Below are 21,948 nucleotides of genomic sequence, written 5' to 3'. Positions count from 1 at the left end.
CGTATACTTTGTACACTTCGACTCTTTCCTGGAAAGTGTACGAGCTAAATTTAATATTCTCAAACGTGTAAATTCTGAAAAGTAAGCTTTTTTTGTTTTTTGTCTTTTTTTTTAGATAAAAAAAAATCATAGTTAAACTATTTTCTTTCACATTACTTTTGACGTTAGTTAACAGAAATGGCAGCACCAGCAGCATCTGGTATGTTACTATTTGGTATCATAATTGTTAATTTTTCAAGCTGGTTTCATTATAACTTATGCGGGGAATCTCTCTTTTTTTATAACAACTTCAGACCTCGTATATATTTTCATCGATTACTCTAATGTCACTTATGGTTCGCAAAGCAACCTTAGAATTGCGAATGATGTTTTTAATGTCGATCCCAATCGACTCGTCATAACAGTTTGTAATGGAAGAAAATTGGGAGGGGTTTTCATTGCTGGCTCTGATCCACCAATTGATGATGAGTTATGGGTGCGAGCGTTAGACCTTAAGTTCAATGTCAATATTTTTCCACTAACCGCGGGAAGAGAGAAAAAAGTTGACACACAACTTGCAGTTGATATGATGGACATCATATACAGCAAGAATCCGGGTACATTAGTATTAGTCTCTGGCGATGCCGACTTTATTATCCCATTAGACAAGGCCAAAGAAAAGAATTGGAGGATCGAAATATGGTCTTGGTCTAGAGGTAGGAAGTATAAAGTATTATTTTTATTTCTTGATTATGAGTACGAAGTGTCTGACCATTTGATAATCCGTTCCCATAGGAATATCTAATGAACTTAAGAAATTTCCTTATTTATCGTTGGAAGATCATTTCAAGTCTTTCGCGTATATCACCGAAAAACATGCCACGGACAAAAGACATACTCTTGAGATTAGTGGTGATATAATTAATAGTTGGAAATGTAAGAACGAACCGATAATGGAATGTTTTCGTGCTCTAAATTTATTGTGTCAGTTTTATTGGGAAGATGACACAACCGCTCATTTGTATTTTGATAGTGAAAGTAAATTGATACATGCAAGAGATTGGTTATCAAAGAGTTATCCGGATCTGTTAGTAAATGAACCATTTTTAATTGTGACTATGACTGAAAGTATAATGTTAGTTCGAGATTAAAAAGTAGGCGTGGTCCATATGATCTATTTGTAATTTAATTCTATGTATTACAGACAAAATCATTTAAATTATTATTTAAATCAATAAAGGGTCAAATGGCATCGGCAAATAAAAAATATTTATATGTTAATGGTTCAGACTCGAAATCTAGGTTATAATGATTTCGACGAATGAAAATATATCAAATGGATGCATAAAAGAATTTTACTGCGGACGCTACTACCAATAGTGTGAAGGTACAGGGATTAGCGTAGGTTGGACTGCACCATGGTGAATTAGTATGTACAGTTAGGCTGCATATATACCAACAAACTTATATTTCTTTAAATAAAAATTTATTTTATTGATAAATTTTTTTTTTTTTAAAAAAAAATCTCCTTCATGTAAATTTTATCTAATAAATATATATGTTACATTCTACTTGCACCAGCCAAATTACCACCTTCAACTTTTTCGTTATAGACAATACTCAAACAAAATCCCAATATGACTCTCGTCATTCTAGGATCAATTATACCATCATCTAATAATCTTGAACTTGTCCAATAAACATCAGATTCATTTTCTACTATCGATCGAAGCACTTTGTTCCTTTCTGCTACTAATTTCTCATTAACTGGTTTACCAACTCTATTATTGTTAAAACAAGATCATAAATATTTAATTAAAAAAAAAGAGAAACAAAAATTTATTAGTAACTTACCTATCGGCAGCTTCTCTCATAATAATATCCATAACACCAATTAATTGATCAGGTCCCATAACAGAACATTTACTATTTGGCCAAGAAAATAAAAACCTACAAAAAATTTCATAATACATTTATTATATATATGTGTATATATTTTATATAAATGTATCATCTTACCTTGGATTATAAGCTCTACCACACATAGCATAATTACCAGCACCATAAGAAGCTCCCATCATAATTGTAATAGCAGGTACTTGACTATTACTTACAGCATTAACGAAATGTGCACCAGCTTTTATAATTCCTTTTTCTTCATATTCCTTTCCTACCATAAATCCTGTGGTATTTTGAAGGAAAAGGAGAGGTACATTCCTAAAAAAAAAAATGATGATGAATTTTTAAAAAATATTATATTATTAAATAATTAAAATTCAAGTAATTAAAATTTTTCACTTACATCATGTTACATAATCTTATAAATTGTGTGGCCTTATTAGCTTCTTGCATAAATATAACATTATTATTTGCAATGATACCCACTTGAAATCCTGAAAACAAATTAATTAATTAATCAACTAAATAATTTCCCTTTTTTTTTCTCATTATATCATAAAATTCACCATGAATATAAGCCCATCCTGTAATAATATTTGGTCCATAAAGTGGTTTAAAAACCATAAATTTTGAACCATCAACTATACGAGTAATAACTTCATTAGCATCAAAAGGGATTCTAATATTTGTAGAAACGATTCCAAGTAATTCATCTTTTTAAGTAAATAAATAAATTCAGGAATTAATAAATGGTATGTTACATAAATAAATAAATAATTCGATAGATTTTTTTTTTTATGCAGAAGAAAACAAAAAAAAATTGTGGTAGTAAAAAATTATCGCGTACTTGTGCCTTCTTGCACATAAATTTTGGAAGAAAAAAATCTTTTTTTCAATTATATTTACCAATATCATATAAAGGTTCCTCAATTTTAGGAAGAAGATGAGTAGCAGGAATTTTCCCCTTCTTTTGCCAATTCAATCTACCAATAAATTCTCTTGCTTTTTTAATAGCATCATATTCATCTAAAGCTAATTGATCACTTACACCAGATTTTCTACTATGCATATCACCACCACCTAAACTTTCAGCATCAACCTTTTCACCTATTGCCATTTGTACAAGAGGAGGACCACCAAGAAATACTTGAGCTTGATTTTTTACCATGATAATATAATCACTTAAAGCAGGTGTATAAGCTCCACCTGCTGTACTACTACCAAATACTACACTACATGTTGGTAAATTTAATTTTGTTCTTTGAGCTAACATACGAAATTGTCCACCACCTGGATGAAATACTTTAGATTGTTGATCTAATTTTGCACCACCTGTTTGAATTAATTGTATAAATGGTAAATTATTTTCTTTAGCAATTGCTGCTATTCTTGCACCTTTTGCCACACTAATTTCATTTGATGATCCTCCAAATAATGTTGGTACATTTCCAGTTATTAAACATTCTACACCACAAACTAATCCTATACCTGCTACAATTGATCCACCTAATGTCATATCTTTTTGATTCCATCCTGCTAATGGACATAATTCTAAAAAAGGAGAATCTTCATCTAATAAAAGGTCAATCCTATCACGAACTAATAATTGACCTCTTTTCAAATGTTGTTTTATTGCTTTTTCATCTCCTTGTTCTGTTGCTTTAGATAATCTATCATTTAATGTAGATATCATTGAAAGCATTTCCTTATAATTTTTATCATAAGCTTCATCTTTAATTACTTTTGATTTTAAAATTGGAATATCTGTTGGATTTGTCATTTTCTTAAAAGTAATAAAAAAAATATAATATCTATATAATAAAATAAATCGTTAAAAAAATTAATTAACCTGACTAAATTAAAAAAAAAAAGGTGCCTTAATAATTTTCGACTTAATTTATAAGTGATTAAAGTTGTACAAACAATGTAAAACGCATTTATCTGGGTGATCATTTTTTTATGTTCATCCGTAACACCACCAAAATGCATATAAAAGGCTATAATCCAATGAACATTTTTTTAGGCCGTAAGTTTTTTCAAACGTTGATGGGCTTCAATTAAATATATATATATATATATATATATATATATATGAATAAACCGTTTTACATATTTCGCCTTTTACTCTGAAACAAAAAGAAATATTTTTTTTTTTTTTAAACACTACTCACTACTCACTACTCACTATTCCATACCTTACACTACAAAGAAGGTTAAAAAGGGACCGTAAATTTTATGGCAATCCTGGGAAATTCTTTTTATAGAGTCAGAAGAACTAGCATAATTTATGAGTTGAAGCAAGAGGAATGATTATAAAATTTTAAGAAACTCTTAAACTTTCACACATGAACACAAAGACATTTTGGAAACTATAGAGACTTCTTGTTAAATATGACTTCAATGTGATTTTTTCTTCTTTATGCGTTTTGGAGCGCAATTAATAATTGTTTATATTGAATTATCAATTTTTTGCGGATAGCAAGCACCCCCTGAAAAATAAGCATTGTATAAAAAGAGGTGCTTACATACCGCAAAGTACGGTTTATTACGAAATTTAGGACAAATACTTCTTCCTTAGGATGAATTCTTCCTTCTAAATTAGCACAATATTTATGTGATATATATAAGAATATACAATTTTACGTTTCATAGAATAGAAACGTATCCTTCAAACCCTTCAACAAAGAAAAAAAAAATTTAACAAATTAAAATAAGCCAAAAAGTAGGAGTCTCGTGTAATCTACGAGGCAGATTTGTTAATAATCAATTATTTATTGGTTTTTTCATTTATTGTAACCATTTTTTTTATCCCTTGATATTTGTTCTTTAAACATTACTGAATAATTACTGAATGTTGATTTATAATTTTAAAAAAAACTCTTTTATTAAAATGAATCTGAAAGAGAATTAAATTATTATTTAAGTGTAAGTGATATTCATTTATCTTAAATATATATATATTGTATATATATAAAAAATTGATTTAGATCTTGAGATTTATTTATATCAAGAAAAATGATTTAGATTTGAAATAAAACATTATTTTTTCCATACTATATATATGGAAAAAAAAACTTTTAGTCATACAAATCATCAAATCTTAATAAAAAGAAATCGAAATATTTTACAAACCTTCGACTAATCTTACACCACTGTAAGCGGCGGCTGCTGCCAAAGCACCTACAAATGCTGTTTGTATTGCGCTTGATACCGCATTATTAGGAGATGTGTATACCGCTTTAACAAATCCAAATATAACCAAACAAAATATTGTAATAATGCTGCTAACTAATAAAGCATAAGTCGTATCATCCATAAAGAAATATGGTATTAAGGGGACCAATCCCCCAATGAAATATGACATTCCAATCGTAAAAGCACTTTTCTATAAAATATATAATATATATATTAAAAATTTTTCAAATTATTAAAAAAATTAATAATATATTTTTACGAATTATTTTAAATTTTTTTTTTTACCAAAGAACGAGAAGGGTCGGGTCTCTCAAGATTTAACTCAAATTTCATCATAAAATCGACAAATTTTTCGGGATTACTTTTTAACTTTTCAATAATTGGTGATACAGTTGCTTCATCTAATCCATAAGGTGATAATATATCTATAAAAGCATTTTTGTGTTAAAAAAAATTTATTATATATAATAAAATGATATAATTAAACAAATTAAACAAAAATATATATACCGACTATTTCTTGAATTTCTGCATTAAGACAGTTTTTTACTTCCCTACAAAATGATATTTTTTTTTATATCACCAAAATTTTAAAATTCTTTTTAAAAGAAATTTATTTCTTTACCATTCTTCACGACGTCTTTCGGTATCATAATGATCTAAGTCGGATTTCGCTGCTAAATATCCTCCACATCCCATTGAAATTGAACCGGAAATAAGCTCTTTTTTAAATAAATAAAAAAAAATTTTTTTAGTCGTTTACAATTATAAGAATTTCATTATTATTTATTCGTACCGGCGCAACCTCCAATAATAACAACACGAGAATCTCCCAAAGAAGATAATCCGGCCGCCAAGGCAAATGGGACCTAATAAAAAAAAATGTACATTATATCCAAAATTGATAATTAACAATTAACAATTATTTTGGTGATAATTTAATTAATAAATCATACCGTTAACCCATCACTTAATCCTAAAACTATATCCCTAATAATTTCGGGAGATTCGAAGTGATGTTCTTCATGCTGACTATTATCAGGTATTGCCTCATATTGATGATTGGGAGACGATTTTGAAAGTAATGGTTGACTCATTTTCATAGAAATGAAAAAATTTTTCTTTGACGGGAAATTTTTGGTCGTGGTGTGTTTATTATATAGCATAAAATATCTGTGACATAAACATTATGCAATTAGATTTACCTTTAATGAATTAGTTTCTTATAGTTAGATAATACTTAGTATATTTTTATCACAAATTAAATTTAAGATTATCTTTTATCCAGATTGTATTCTGGCGCATGTACGTACGTAATTTATGATTACGTTTAAAGCAAAACCTTCAAAACCTCGTGTCTGTTTGTTTTTTTAACGCTTTGAAAGGAATCTATAATACCATTTTGAAAAATATAATAAGATTTACACCCATTAAAAATCGTATTATATACAGACCCCGGCGAAAAGAATGGCGGTCAGTTTTTTTGATATCACAAATGCAATTTATAGTAAAATGTGAAATTTTTTTTTTATTTTCTGAAAGAGGAACAGAAAATACATATATTTCATTATTTAACTAATATTTGATATGATCATCTTCCGTGTCAATAAATGCTTCAATTTAGTATTGTGTACTATTCGCACTCTTAACTAGCGTTCTTTTATTATGATATTTTAATATTTTCTTAACTTTCTTGCCATCCAGAGGTCAGATTGAGACAAAATTACCACCATTGGATTCCTCTTGACTATGTGGTTCGAATGGTGGTCTTAAAATTCCTGTGTGGCATCTGTGTAATGGGCTAGTTCAAGTATAATAGTGAGTATGATGAATTTTTATGTTGCATAAAGATAATCATTTTCCATAAGCAATATAAAAACTCAATAATATAATAAAAGAGCATTATTTAAATTTCGTAATTGCAAGGAATCTAATAATTGTAATTTTGTTTCAATACAAGCTTTGGTTGATGAGAAAATGAAGTTTAAACTTTTTATTTCAAACTTTCATACCAAATTCAATTTTAATGTAAAAATTATTGGTAGTATTTCTCTGTGGTAATGTAATATAACAAAATGCAATTGTAATATTTGGCAGTTAAAAGTAAGTAGTTTTTTTTTTAAAAAAAATGGAATTTATTATTATGTAGGATTTTGTGCATTTTAAAAAAATTCATAGCAAATTATTATTCTCCGATTTCTATTAAATTTATAACTTCTTTGTTTTTTAGAAGGTAAAATAGGCGTAAAAACAATAATAAAATTTCCATTTTTTTTTATTGCTTTTTAAAATAGTATTCTAAAAATCCCATTGGGCATTATAAGTTTTAATTTAAATAGGAAAATTCCGATCTCATATCCAAAATAACAAATGATATTCGCACCGCCATTCTTTTCGCCGGGGACTGTATATACCATAAATGGTATGGATCAAACAATTTAGTTGTTGCCAAGAATAAACAATAGTTAATATCATAACAGAAGAAACAATGATTCATCTAATCAATTTTGCAAAAACAAAGCGTCATTGTCAAAACTTTAATAAATACCCAACAGGTATAAATATCAATAAATAATTGCGATTATTTAATATATGGGGTCTGGAATCATTTCATCTCACCGACAGACGCTTTACGACAATAATTTCACTGACATGATCATTTTACCGTCAGAGACAGGTTTAAAATCTTAACCCACTTACTCTAACCTTGTCCTAACCTCTAATTCCTTATCATAACCCTAATTTTCTTACCTAACCCTAACTCTAATCCTAAATTCCCTTGTCGGTGAAATGATTGTCGGTGAAATGAATGCGAGATTTGCAGAGGTTTCAACGAAATAATTTCAGTAAACTTTTTACTAAAATTACTAAAACTTCAAAAGATCAATAATGACATCGACGCTCTGTTGTACAGTATTCCGAAACCTATTAATTTCCTAATAAAAAACCCTAACAAATTTTGATACGCGTTACCGTTACTAATTCATTACTAAGTCTCCTCGCTTAAACACGTGAAAAAAGTAATGGTTACTATATTTAGCCAATGGACATAATGGTATATATAATAAAATAAAATAAACAATTTATATATGCATTATATTAAATTAAATTTTATTTAATCAGGCAATGATGTATCTATCATATGTAAATTACTAATATTATTAATAATATTTATAATCACATTAATATGTCAATTTGAAACAAATAAAAAACCACAAATATTATGGTTACTGAAACGTGATGAATGAAGCACTTATGCGACCATTACAACACATTTATATAATCAAAGGATTGAGTCACATACAGTACATCTTTTTTTAACTTGACATAAGTTTTTAATCGGTTGAATCGAATAATTTTAAGGGGGAATTAATTATTTTTTAATTTAATTGGTTTAGGAGCATAAAAATGATTAGTAACGATATATGCAAGTAAACTATTAATTTTTACTTGATCAGTTGATCTAATAATTGTGAATTTACCTAAATTTTAATTTAGGATTAGGGATTAACAATTTTTTGGTATACACTTTTTAATTTGCAACACCAAAAAAACAATAAATTTAGACATTTACTTCTCATATATTGTGATTTCGACATTGCTATCGATGGTGTCATTGCTATCACTGTTAATACTATTGTTTCTGTTATTGTTGAACTTATTGTAGCGACCCTTTCTTCCTCTCCTGCTTCTCCTACTACCATGTTTTGGTAACGAAGCATCGACAACATTACCTCTAAGAAAATCTCTGAATTTTTCTAATGCCTCGACTCTTCTATCTATATCTTCTGTGTCAGGTGAACTCTCCCATGCTAGTATCTCTACAGATTCTCTTTTGAATCTTTTGAATCCGCAACATCCATCATGTATAACACCCCATGGTTTCATGGAGTCGACCCCTAAAAATTTTCTTGAATGAAAAAATATTTACATGATGATCTAGTAATTCAAACAAAATAAAATCTTACCAAACAAAAAGACATAAATAAAGACAGCCGAACTATAAAAAGCAGCAATAACTCCTAATGCACCTATAATCTATTAAATTTCGTGAATATGATTATTACAATATTTGTAATTGAAATGTGTGTTTATTTAACTTACAGTATCGTTCCTTATTATTTAAATCGTACATGTGAGTATGTTTAAAAAAAAAATGTTAGCTTCAAGTCATGAATGAATGTTAATTTTATGAACGGATGGTTTTACCTTTGCTCTTGTTCCTCTTCTACGATAAAATCTCGTGGACTAATACGTACTTTTAAACGAGTCGCATCTAAAGATGCCGCCGGGACACCTTCTATAGTTAATTAACAACACAAAACAACATCAGTATTAAATGCATACATTGCATACATAATGAATAAATAAATATTCTTAATTTCTTACGTATGCTTGACTCAATGTAAGGTAATAGAAGGTAATTTGATGGGAAACCGATAAAAGACCAAAATGGATGTCTTATAACTTTTCTGATTTTTCTAGAGAATCCTAACTTATAGAACTATCATTTTTTTTTTAATGAATCATTTAACGAAAATTATTGATATTATTATAATGATTTCAAGTATACCTACATAACCTCCTGTTAAAGTGTATTTGTTTAAGTAAAAAAGAGATTCTTCAAATGGGGAAATCAGAGAATCACTTTTTGTTTTATTTATTCTCTCAAAGTCAGACAAACCATCATCTGTTATTTATTGTCATAATCATTTCAAAAAAATTAAAAAAATCAAAATATAAAAAACACAAAAAGGATTACTTTTATATATAAATATAAAGAGAACCTGAATCATATAAAGTCATCCTAAAAAACGGTTCGGTTAAAACATTAAATGTAGGGTCCGTTATGTTTATAATAAGAAAGACAAAATATGGGCCAGTATCGTCATATCTTGTCAATTCGATTCCTTCTGGTGAAAAGTTTCCACCATAAGGGTAATCGCTGTCACCAGTACTTTTTGGTTGTGTAATATATTCGTCGCAACTGGTATCGTTTACTTTTGAAATATTTGAGTCAGTTATACTTTGTGAACTAATCCTAATATTAAAAATTCATACTTACTTCCATTATAATCGTAATATATCTGACAAGAGATGCTAAAATTATAAGGGAGAGATAAATAAATTGATGGTGCGAGTACATTATTTACTGATGCAAAAGTAGTGCTGATTGTTGGATTTTCTCTAGCAATTCTAATACTCATTACCACAAAGGACCCCACTAAGATCATTAAAAATACAACAATAACAGCTCGTCTAAGCTTCCATATAGATTCATGTTCAGTTTTTCTCGGTTTTTTTATTAAGTCACGAATCATCTTTTTTTATTCATTCCCAATATGAGGTGGAAATCGACGACTTTATATATACATATTTGTCACACCAAATATTAAATAACGATAGCTTCACTCGGGTTTGGATAGTCAATAAATCCGGAATAACTAATAAATTAGAATTTAACTGTGATGCTCACTCGATTTCGAACGTTAAGTAAATAGTTTTTTGATTGGTCATTCGATGTTTTTAAAGAGTTAATATAATCATGCATATCAATCAATTATTAGCGATCAAACAGGATGTTCAAATTATCCCATCCAATAATATATTATGTTTATTTATATTTAATGTATTCAATGTAATATTTAAAGATGAAAATTCGACGCTTTAAATGGTTGTAATGAAAATCTGAGAAAATGCAAAAAAATTTATTACCAATGATTACAAATGATTATCTTTTATTGTCCTGATAATTTTTATATACCATGATGTAATTTATAATAATAATTATACTGGAATTATATTCTTAAACTTTGTTACAAATAGAAAATTGTTTTAAAATAATTTAATAATGACAATTTTTTATATAATTTTATATAGTTTTATTTTTTTAGGCTAAAATGATCAATATACAGTATCATTTAATTTTGTTTTTTGAAGATCAGAGTTGCAACAAAATTTATCGTCCTACGATGATACTGGTTCTTATTCAATAAGACAGTTTGTAACATCAAATATTCTGTATATTATAGATATAATAACTAAGCAGTTATTGTTGTTGATTTTGTCACTGTTGGTGCTATTGTTGCTGCTATTATTGACACCGTTGCTTCTGTTTCCTATGGTGGCCCTCTCTTACTGCTTCTGTCCTGCTGCAGTGGATCTACTTTATAAGGACAAACGTAACGTCCTTCCTCTTGCTACCACGTTGTAATAAGGAAGTGAACATAAATGCCATGAATCCAACAAGAGATGTTAAAACTATAAGCAAAAAATAACTGAATTAATGACCAGGTACACAATTATTAATGTAAAAATGGTTGCTGGATTTCAAAGATTCATTTCAGTTTTTTTTTTGAATTTCTTAATCAAATCATACTTTCTTTTTTTTATTTGTTTGTTTATTTATTTCTAATACAAAGGTGAAAAACATCAACCTTAATTATTAACCATAAATCACTAATAACTAATTAAGTTCGGTCATATATTAGTCCGAAATGTAACGAAGGACTATAATTTTACACAAGAGTGAATGTCCGGTCCGTGCACATGACGATGATGGCATTTCGGCCCGTTTCCAAATTCGGATTCAATTCTGACATTGATTTTGAATGTATGTTTTATGACTGGTTAACAAAAAAAAATTTTAATTTTGAAAGAATATGCACGATGCACGTAGGTTCGAACGCCAACTAGATAAAAATTTAGTCTTAAGATAAGAAAATGATATTGATTTTGAAAGTACAGTACGATTTCCCGAATGCGTTTTTCTTGACCCTATAAAAATTTTTCAGAAAAATTATCACGTGTCTGAGTTTCTTCAGAATAAAAACTAGAAAAATGATCATTTATCGGAGTTTTTTCTGACTATCCATAAAATAAATAAACAAATAAATTTATCGGAGTTTTTACACCAATTTCCCGAATACAATTTATGGGAATCACATGAAAGTTGAAACATCCAATTTCTCAAATTCCAATACAGTTATAATGTAATAATTGTAAAACTTGTATTAAAATATATATTCAAAAAATGAACTTATTTTATTATTTAATTAAAAATTCTCATGATCATATTTGTTTGAAATTTGTATCTGTACCGAAACTTTTTCCCCTAAAGTACAAATTAATTATGAAAATCATTTTACATATATAATGCGTTGTCAAGTAATAGTTAACTTTGTATTTTCTGGCCTGAATAAAGCAATAAGTTGGATTATATTAATAAATCTAAACTTAATATCTGTTCTATTTCCAGTAAATTTGATTTCATAGTTTGTACTTAGTTACAATTATTTTTCAATCTGCGACATTAGTATTATCATATTATAGAAAAAATTTAAAGAATTATATTAAGTAGTTTCAAAATGTTTATAATAAGATAACGTTAACGTTAAATTATCATGTTTACATTATTGCAGAATTTTATAGGCATTAATGTACTCTTTTTACCCTCTTTATTAATTGTTTTCTTTTACAAACTCCTGGCATTTTTAACAGATATTTCTAAATTTAAATGCTTTGTTAGTTACTACTTGGATTGTATTAATGTATAAAACGATTTTAGATAATGAAGAAAAATGACAAAGAAATAAGGAAGATGGTGATGACAAAGAAATAAAAGACAAATATGCAAAAGTGTAGAATTGGAAAAAGCAAGTGGGATATCAACTTGGTATCATATCGTATTAAACATTGAGGAAACTGTTACAACTAAAAGGTTATATAAGCGAAGAAGTCAATGGGACACGCAAATTGTTCTCTAACGTCACGTTAAATTATAATCTCGAGTATTAATTAATTTAGCTAATTTTGGAACAATTCTATGCTATCGAAGATATTTAATTAACTTGTTCAAGTTTGGAACTTGTTTATAAATTCATGCATAATTATTATTTATTAATATGCAATGTTAGATCAAGACATTAAAACTAATCTTAATAAGGTTGACTTGCAACTACAAAGTTTAGTTAAATACTACATATACAGTACTGTAACTTAATTATATCGTGATTTTTATCTCGCATGAAGTTTCGCAAGAAAATCGTGTTTATGTTACACATGACTCATTTTTAGGTAATATAATAGACTACCCCGGAATAAGGAATAATAATATCTTAAAAAAGTTAGCCATGAATAGCATAAAGTTGTACAATTTAATAGAATATTCGATCTTTAGTATTAATATAGCAAAGAATGAAAAGAATGAAATTTTGTTGTTTTTAGTATATTATTAACATGATGAGAAGTCATAAATGTATGTATGGTTCAATATAAAGGTAGTAAAAATTTAAAAATTTTTGAGATAATTTATAATTTTCTTTATTACAATTTTTTATATTTATATATACTATATATACAATAAATTCTGCTAAATAATTTCATATAATATAAACTTATAACTAAACTTATATCATTATCGTATTTATACATCTAATTTATCGTTATCATTGGTGCTGTTGCTGTAAATGCTACTGCCGCTGCTATTGTTATTCTTGTTACTGTTGCTGCGGTTCTTTCTGGTGTCGTTAACAATACATTTTAAGATTTTTTCCAATTCTTTAACTCTTTCATCCATACTTTCTATGTTAAGTACTTGTTCATTTGGTTCATTTGGTTCATTTGGTTCATCATCTTGATCGACAAATGTTGGTAATCCGCAGCATCCGCTATGAATTAAACCCCATGGCTTCATTGAATCGACGCCTAAAATATTTCGATTTAACAAATCTTATTACATGATAATTTAATTTGAAAAAAAAAATATTACCGAACAAGAAGACGTAAATAAAGACAATCGAGCTATAATATGCAGCGATAATTCCTACTGCGGCTAATATCTATTAAATCCCGAATTTGTATGTGAATACGATGATCATTTGCGAGTGACAATTATGTTAATTTACTTACATTGTCGTTCCTTTGATTGTACATATGAGTAAATTTAAAAAAAAATGTTAGTTACAACTTATGGGTGAGCATTAAATCGATGATTTTTACCTTTGTTCTTGTTCCTCTTCTAAAATAAAGTTCCGTGGACTAAGACGCACTCTTAAATGTGTTGCGTTTAAAGATGCAGCCGGGACACTCTCTATAATTAATTAACAGCACAAAACAACAAAAATAACATCAGTATTTAAAAGAAAATTGAGTAATTTTTTCCTCGTAGGATTCTTACGTATATTTGATTCAATATATGGTTTTGAATCATAACTTGATGGAAATCCAATATAAGACAAGATTGGTTTACTCAAAATTCTTCTGATTTTTTTAGAGAATCCTAATTTATATAACTATTGTTCATTTAATAAATATGTTTACCAATTTTTTTTTCTAATATAAAATGATCTTAAATAAACTTACATAACCTCCTGTTAAAGTGTATTTGTTCAAATAAAAAAGTGATTCCTCAAATGGAGTCATTGATCCACCTTTTATCTTATTCATACTCTCAATATTATATATGACATAGTCATTTTCTATTTAATTATTATAAAAATATAATTGTTATCAAAGTAAAATATAATTAAGACCATTTTTTATAAAAAAAAAAACCTGTATCATATAAATTCATTCTAAAAAACGATTCAGTTAAGTTATTGAATGTTGGAACTATTATGTTTATATCAAGATAAACGAAATACGGTCCAATATCATCGTATCTTGTCAATTTGACTTTTTTTGGTGAAAAGTTTCCGCCATAAGGGTAATCTTTATCACCAGTATTTTTTGGCTGTGTAACATATTCGTCGCAACTGGTTTCGTTTTCTTTATGAAATATTTTGAGTTAGCTATACATAATGTGATATAATAGCTCTGTTTAATCCCAAATGATAAATAATTACAATCTGATCTGGAATTGAACAGAGCTAATAATAAAACAATTTAGTTCAATAATTCAAACTTACTTCCTGCATAATCGTAGTATATTAAACAAGAAATGTTAAACTTATAAGCAAATGACAAATAAATTGATGGTGCGAGTATACTGTCTATTGATGTGAATGTAGTGCTGATTGATGGATTCTCTTTAGACATCCTAACACACATTACCGCAAAGGACCCTGCTAGGATCATTAAAAATACGATAATAATGATTTTCCTAAGCCACAGAACAAAAGAATGTTCATTTTCATGTTCAGCTTTTTGTGGTTTTTTAAATAAATCGGGCAACATTTTTTTTTTATTTTGTTTTTAATATTATATAAAAAGAAAAAGTCTGGCTCTTGAAAAAGGAGACCTTAAATATTATCCGATTTGACACAAAATGGAAAACATAATAATTAATAATCGCGACTGGGATGTTCGCTCACAAACATATGTTTAAATCCCGTGATTTGATTGGTCCATTAGCGATCAACAATGTTTTATTTATTTTGTCACTCTGCATTTTCAAAGAGAAATTTGTCTCAGATATAAAGAATTGAAACGTGTGGATAAAATTTAATATTAATTGGCTATTACGAATTCGAACGTGTAAGTGAATTTCTTTTTAATTGGCTATCATTATTGATGCGCGTTGGGAAGTTTCCGTTGATTTTTTGATTTTTTATCGTTTCAAATTCTTCTAATTCTAATCCATTCCGACATGGTACAATTAACTAATAAATGTTACCCGCGAATCCATTTGTCTTCTGATGGTAAATTTTAGTGTTAATAAATTATTATAGATGTAAATTAGAACAGGTTCATTTATTATATTTATTACGTAATATCAATAATAATAATGATTATTATGATTATTCAGGCTGCGCCGTGAAAATCATGATATTCCGGCAGTGACTCCGTGAAATAACTTATCATGGTAACTTTTTTTAAACTAGATTATTCTAATACTGGTAGATTTTTTTATAAATTTTTTATCCATCTTTTTTATCTGTGAGAATATTAAAAAAAAAAATCATGAATTATAAATTAGAGGACTTATTGTAAGATGTAGTGTAACAAATTAAATTAAATTACTTATTCATACAATTTACCATAATTGTTTTTTTGAATGGGAAACTCATAGACCAAATATCTATCATTCCACGCAGCAATGATCGGCATGATTTTGCTAACACCCCCTAAAAAGTTATAGAATTGGAAGTTTCCAATAATCTTCCAATCTTCCAGTGCATATCTAGCTTTGTAAATATTACTAATTTAATCTTTACGTTTCAGCTTACACTATAAAAGATTTTCTATAATAATAGTGGTTATACTGTATTGTACATTATACGTTCGCTCAATGAATTTATGTTTATGGGTGTTCATTTGCAGAGATAAAGTTCAAAAAATCAAATCTAAAAATATCTTAGGGTTTCGAATTCTAATAACGATAAGCATACATGTCTTTCAATTTCGGATTCTTTCGAATGATGGTTTTTACTCTTGTTCTTATTGTACAATACATATCGTAATTAAAAATATTCCTTAAAAAGATAAAATTTCACAAATGATATTGAAACAAATATTCGAATCGATGATCGATTAAACTAATGATACTTCGTCATTGATGTGTAGAAAAAATAGATGAAGCTCAGTTCTACTGGAAATTCACGGAAGTCCAATGTTACGTGGTATCGCAGTATGATCAAATCATTAGCTGTTCTAATTGTTCTAATGCAATACTTCGTCGACATTTCAAACGATGAAATAAAACAGGTTAATTTGGTCCGAGAATTGACTAAATGATATCCTTACCAGTTACTAAAAATGATTTCTTGAACAATATGACATTATATCATCATGTAAAGCCCTGTTTTCAATATCTCTTTATATGGTAAGATATATTTTTCCAGGTATTTCTCGATTCTGTTGACATAACATCCATCTTTTGGAAGCTAATAACGGCTCTTAGAAATGTAAACTACACAAGGATTAGATCCTTACTGCCACCACCTCATCATCTCTTGCCAATAATGTTGCCAGGTTTCAAATTGTCGTTAACATTCAGATCAACACTTTCCTTCTTTTGCTTCGTCAACGATAAATTTGATGCCTGTAGTAACACCACTTTGCTATAAAGCTCTTTCTCTTTCACTTTGTCAACCTTCATTGTTGTTCTGTACAAATTATATTTGTGCATAATATAAATAATAATTATGTTACAGTACACATATCAATTGACATGTGATGTTCTATACAGTGATCATTTCATAATCATATGTTCATTTCAGTCATGACATCTTATCATATTATTTTAATCAAAAAACAAAAAATGCTTCACGGGAGTTAGAAAGAATATCATTTCGCTTGTAAAGCAAACTATGAATAGCCTAACAATTAACTCTTTTGCAAATATATTTTGATTTATCATATTGTACGGACTTTGATATCTAGGATCTAGGGTCCTTCACATGATCGAAGATGCGTTACGAAAAATAAGATATAAACATAATTCGAAAAAAACTTATCTTAATCTCTGATAAACATTTTTAACACAAAGTAGGATAGAATAGTATGAATATGATAATATGCAGGTAGATTGAATGAGTACATTAAATATCAAAATTATACGGACACTTTTTAAAGTGAAAATATTATATACATATTAATATAGTGAAAACAAAAATTTAAGTTAAATACATTCATTACATCTTTATTTAGTAATTAAAGTAAAAATTTGTCAAAGTATTCCATTTTCATTTGTCACAATAGCTGCTTTAATTTTATGGGATATCAGCATTTTACAATATTCCGAGAAATGCCATCTATACATTTTTTATTATATTTTATTAGAAACTTTAATAAGACATATGAATGTAATAAATGTAATATAAATATTTTAATATTGTATAAGACTATGGGCTTAATGTAAAGTTAACAAGTGTGTTACAAAGTTTGCGAAGTTTTAAAACCTAAAAATCATATTTTAAGAATATCCTGTGATTATATTTTCATAATCTTAGATTCATTGGATTCGTCTCATTTAAGACAATTCGAATGGTAGTAATTTCATGCTTATAGAGTCAATATTTGGTACGCGATTATGATTTAAGCGTTTTGAGTTCTCCTATAATATCTTTTGATCCAGTGGTTAGATTTTCATGATCTTTATCTCATTAGATTTGAGACGATTTGAATGATGGTAAATTCGTATTGATCAGAATTTTATTTATCAGTGATTTCATATTTCTAGAAATTACCAAAAAAATATAAAGCATGAAAATTCATTTATTATGATGATAAATATAAGACATGAGAGCTTCACAAAATGTAATATCAATAGGAACATATATGTATGTGTATTATTATTTTTCGGATAACAAATTAATTGTTACATTATTTACAAGCAATTTCTATTATCCTATATAAAATAATATTTTACATAAATGATAAATCAACAACTATACTACAAGGTGTAATTTTAAAGCATATTTATTCAACACTTTAAACAAAATACATGACTTTAGCTAATTCCTTAGAAACTAAAGGAATTGAAGAAATGCTTTCCGATTCTTCACAATTTTGTTCTCCCGGTACTTCTATGGTTGGATAAAGTCGAGCGCGTGCTGCTAATAGATGTGCATAAGCAATTGGAGGTACCACGGATATTGCTGAAGAACATCTGAAAACAAAATAATCATCATTAACATTGTGTTTTATCAATGTGTAATATCGGCAAAAGAAAGTTTTCCGTAAAAATAATTTTACCTTGCATAAAGATAACATAATCGGTAGGTTAAATTCTGAATTTCATCAGCGCCAAATTTATTTTCATCATGTAAAACATAATAATGAGTCGGACGTGTGGTTCCTTGAAGTCCAGAATGAGATTGTAAATCTATGAAAAGAAAAGATTAATAAAATATTCACAAATCATAAATCAAAGTTCTTTTAATGAAAATACTTACAAAAATCGAATTCATTACAATGAACAATTGATTGATCCACAACAGTTCCGGGAATACAATTTCCTAATTTATCCGCATCTCTTCTATTTATTGGAATAAATCTAAAGAAAAAAAGGAATTTTTTCTTATATTAATACGAATAATTATTTAAAGAATATTCTCTGTTTATTTATTACCTAGTATGATGCCTCTTTTGTGCTATAATAAAGGTCAAATTTGGTGGGTCCTTTTGGTAAATTTTATCAAAAGCGTTTTTTAATGCGATTACTTCTCTGTTTAATACACTACGAAATTGGCCCTCGCTCACACCATCCCGATAAAAAATCATTCGTTTTGGAAGAACTTTATTTTTCTCATAAAATGCTTTCAGTAAATCAGAAATCATTTCTCCGAGACATTCGATCGTTTCATTTCGGATTTGCTTATTGACACTAATTCTACCGTAATAAGTAGTTGCATTTGGTTCAACGGAGGCGCAGACTGCTGCAATGCTAGGTTGATCTTTTTGTCCTACACCAGGATGAGAAATATCTGCTCCAACAATCATCGTCTAAAAAAAAGAAAGTTTGAAATTAAACTAAATCTAAATTTAAAAAATCTTGAAGAGTTTGTAAGTACTTACAGGGACTTTTCCAATTGTCGAAAGTTCTTCTTTTATAAGATTACAATTATGACCGCCTAGTTTGGCATTTATTTTTAATCCAATATTAGCCCATAAAGATTTGTTGTTTGGATTACGTAATTTTTCAGCGAGTATGCATTGGGTAACAATTCCAATTTTAGTATCAGCAATCATTTTAACTTCGCCATATAATGGAGATGGTTTTCTTGGAATAATGACAATTAACAGTTGTGGCGGAAATGATTTATTATTATGAGCCTTCTGAACAGAAATTTGTAATGACTTGATATAACGAATCAAATATAAGCATTAGTGAAAAAAGTATATCTTACATTATACAAGTAATAGAATAACTTTACTAACCGATTCAATATTTCCCTGCGGATTTTCGTAATTTATGTAAGGATCATTTCCCACTTCCTAATGAATAAATAATGAATGAATTATTTAAAACTGGAATTAAAAGAAAATTAGATCTTTAACCTACCATTCCGAATTCAATCAATTTTTGTTTTAGTCCTATCATACACCTTTTCACTTGTTCCATAGGACATGATCTTCTGTCAGCTAAAACAAGAACTGACCAGTTATGCAATGGCTTTGTCTATGAAAAATATAAATAAACGGTTAATTGGATTCTGTAAATTACATTGTAATAAAAAAATGCATACTCTGAGTAGAACAAGGTCTTTGGGATTCCAACGTCCGTTTTGAACAGGGAATATATTTTGTTGTTTGCTATTTGCATTAAACATAACTGTTGGAGATTTTAAAACTCTTCCTGTAAAAGAAATGGAATGAACCGAATTAGTACATATAATACATACAGCTAAAGGACATAAATAAATAAAAATAAAAAATAACCATCGACAGTCATCATCTTAGGATCAATTTTAATTTCAAAATCACGCAAATTTTCATCTTCGTTGTGCTTAAAAATATTTTGGATGCAATTTTCTATTTTGTCGAATCGTTCTTGAGGCTTACAGGCCGTAAATTTGATCATATCTGCTTTGGCCTTATCTCCAATTGTTTTCTCGTACTTTTGACCTATAATTACATAAAAGTTATAAGGATTTAATTTAGAAATAAAATTTTAAACACGATCGATAACATAACATATTTACCAGGAAGAATATCACAGACTTCCATTGGAATAAACAAGTTTTTCTTTACCACAAGGCAAGGAAGAGATTTAAATTCCAAAGAATGATTATACGTTTGCGCGAAATAATCAGCTACGCTCATTTCTACTCCTTCCTTTTTATTCGTAAATGTAGTAAAATCAGCAGCTTGACTTGTTAAACGTTCTATTTTGTATTTTGTTTGTTTCTCTCCTCGATGGATAACTTTGATTATTAATCCCTTCAAATTCTATATCATTATCAAATAGTGGTTAGTCGTGTTATAACAACGTAGAATTATCATAAAATTTAGTTCTTATTAAAAAAGTTACGCGTTCAAGATTTCTTCGTTCGCTGTCACTGATTCCACGTCGCAATTCTTCAACATTTCTTTTACCTAAAATCTTTGCAACGTAATCCAATAATGATCCATCAGGATGAAATACAGCAGCACATGTATCAACATTTACGATCATATATCCTAATACAAGTTTAATTGCTTTTAATAAAATTCAATCATATTATTATTATTATTCGAGAATATTTACCCCAACCAGGTCTCATTGATTGACAGAATCCAGTTTTTAATTCAATTCCTCCGTATAAATACTTTGGTCTGTCATTGGTCTCCGGAAAAACTCCTCGCTTGACAACAGCAAAATTATTTCGTGGTTTATAATTCAATACAGTGTTCAAGATTGTAACACATGTTTGAATTTCACCAGTTAATTGAGCCGAGCCCTTAAGATAATTTAACAATCTTTCTATATTGATTTCTTCAATCTTACGAATAGTAATATGAAATGATTTTGCCTTACGGGGACCATCCGCCTCTAAAGAAACCTGCAAATAACAATTATATTATTGATGAATTCAAATTTACAAAAGTTTTTTATAAATATATTATTATATAGTACATACTTCTTTGATTTCACCTTCATCATTAAAAGGTAACGGCTTAGTACAATAAATAGAATTATTGCCATCAAAAATAGGCATGGCGTCACCAAAATGATTTTGAAAAGCCATAATTGAAAAGAGTTTAAACGAAAGAGGAGTCTTGACCGGTGGCTCAACGATAAAATTATAATGAAATAAAGTTTTCTCAGGTAATGCAGTTACTTTTAGATAGTTTGTTCTCAATTCGATAGGTCTTCCGTCTTGTCCAAGACCAGGGCGGCTAGCAATTTGCAACTCAACCGCATATTTAATATCTAAGGGCTTAATTTTCTTGGCTCCTTCTTCGTTAACGTTAACTTTAACATTCGTAGAAAGACTTCGTTTTGACATT

General features: G+C 28.2%; 5 protein-coding genes across 5 annotated transcripts; 1 reads left to right on the top strand and 4 right to left on the bottom strand.

Moving 5' to 3' along the window:
- The first annotated feature begins 10 nt into the window (after window positions 1-10).
- Window positions 11-1,478, top strand: OCT59_018750 (uncharacterized protein). Its single transcript, XM_025310174.2, has 4 exons — window positions 11-81; window positions 169-199; window positions 294-695; window positions 775-1,478. The coding sequence occupies exons 2-4, from the start codon at window positions 178-180 to the stop codon at window positions 1,128-1,130; spliced, it is 780 nt and encodes a 259-aa protein (XP_025185176.1). The 5' UTR covers window positions 11-81; window positions 169-177; the 3' UTR covers window positions 1,131-1,478.
- Window positions 1,479-1,540: 62 nt separating this feature from the next.
- On the bottom strand, window positions 1,541-3,658 carry OCT59_018749 (uncharacterized protein; the record flags this gene model as incomplete). The annotated part of the gene is made up of 6 exons (XM_025314377.2): window positions 1,541-1,760; window positions 1,834-1,929; window positions 1,999-2,196; window positions 2,282-2,372; window positions 2,445-2,591; window positions 2,785-3,658. The coding sequence occupies 6 exons, from the start codon at window positions 3,656-3,658 to the stop codon at window positions 1,541-1,543; spliced, it is 1,626 nt and encodes a 541-aa protein (XP_025185177.1).
- Window positions 3,659-4,843: 1,185 nt separating this feature from the next.
- On the bottom strand, window positions 4,844-6,198 carry OCT59_018748 (uncharacterized protein). The gene is made up of 7 exons (XM_025314378.2): window positions 6,030-6,198; window positions 5,870-5,942; window positions 5,699-5,795; window positions 5,584-5,627; window positions 5,359-5,498; window positions 5,011-5,263; window positions 4,844-4,931 (listed from the first exon to the last, which is right to left on the bottom strand). Exons 1-7 carry the CDS (start codon window positions 6,174-6,176, stop codon window positions 4,918-4,920), a joined length of 768 nt encoding a protein of 255 aa, XP_025185178.1. The 5' UTR covers window positions 6,177-6,198; the 3' UTR covers window positions 4,844-4,917.
- Window positions 6,199-8,643: 2,445 nt separating this feature from the next.
- On the bottom strand, window positions 8,644-10,394 carry OCT59_018747 (uncharacterized protein; the record flags this gene model as incomplete). The annotated part of the gene is made up of 8 exons (XM_066135598.1): window positions 8,644-8,972; window positions 9,042-9,111; window positions 9,178-9,187; window positions 9,283-9,373; window positions 9,463-9,564; window positions 9,647-9,763; window positions 9,861-10,073; window positions 10,139-10,394. 8 exons carry the CDS (start codon window positions 10,392-10,394, stop codon window positions 8,644-8,646), a joined length of 1,188 nt encoding a protein of 395 aa, XP_066004870.1.
- A 3,104-nt stretch (window positions 10,395-13,498) lies between these two features.
- On the bottom strand, window positions 13,499-15,249 carry OCT59_018746 (uncharacterized protein; the record flags this gene model as incomplete). The annotated part of the gene is made up of 8 exons (XM_066135597.1): window positions 13,499-13,779; window positions 13,844-13,913; window positions 13,984-13,993; window positions 14,074-14,164; window positions 14,252-14,366; window positions 14,437-14,552; window positions 14,629-14,841; window positions 14,982-15,249. 8 exons carry the CDS (start codon window positions 15,247-15,249, stop codon window positions 13,499-13,501), a joined length of 1,164 nt encoding a protein of 387 aa, XP_066004869.1.
- Between the last annotated feature and the right edge of the window lie 6,699 nt (window positions 15,250-21,948).

Source organism: Rhizophagus irregularis, chromosome 28, assembly GCF_026210795.1.
Source record: "Rhizophagus irregularis chromosome 28, complete sequence".
Taxonomy (NCBI): Eukaryota; Fungi; Glomeromycota; class Glomeromycetes; order Glomerales; family Glomeraceae; genus Rhizophagus; species Rhizophagus irregularis.
This window is presented reverse-complemented; position numbering and strand designations above follow the sequence as displayed.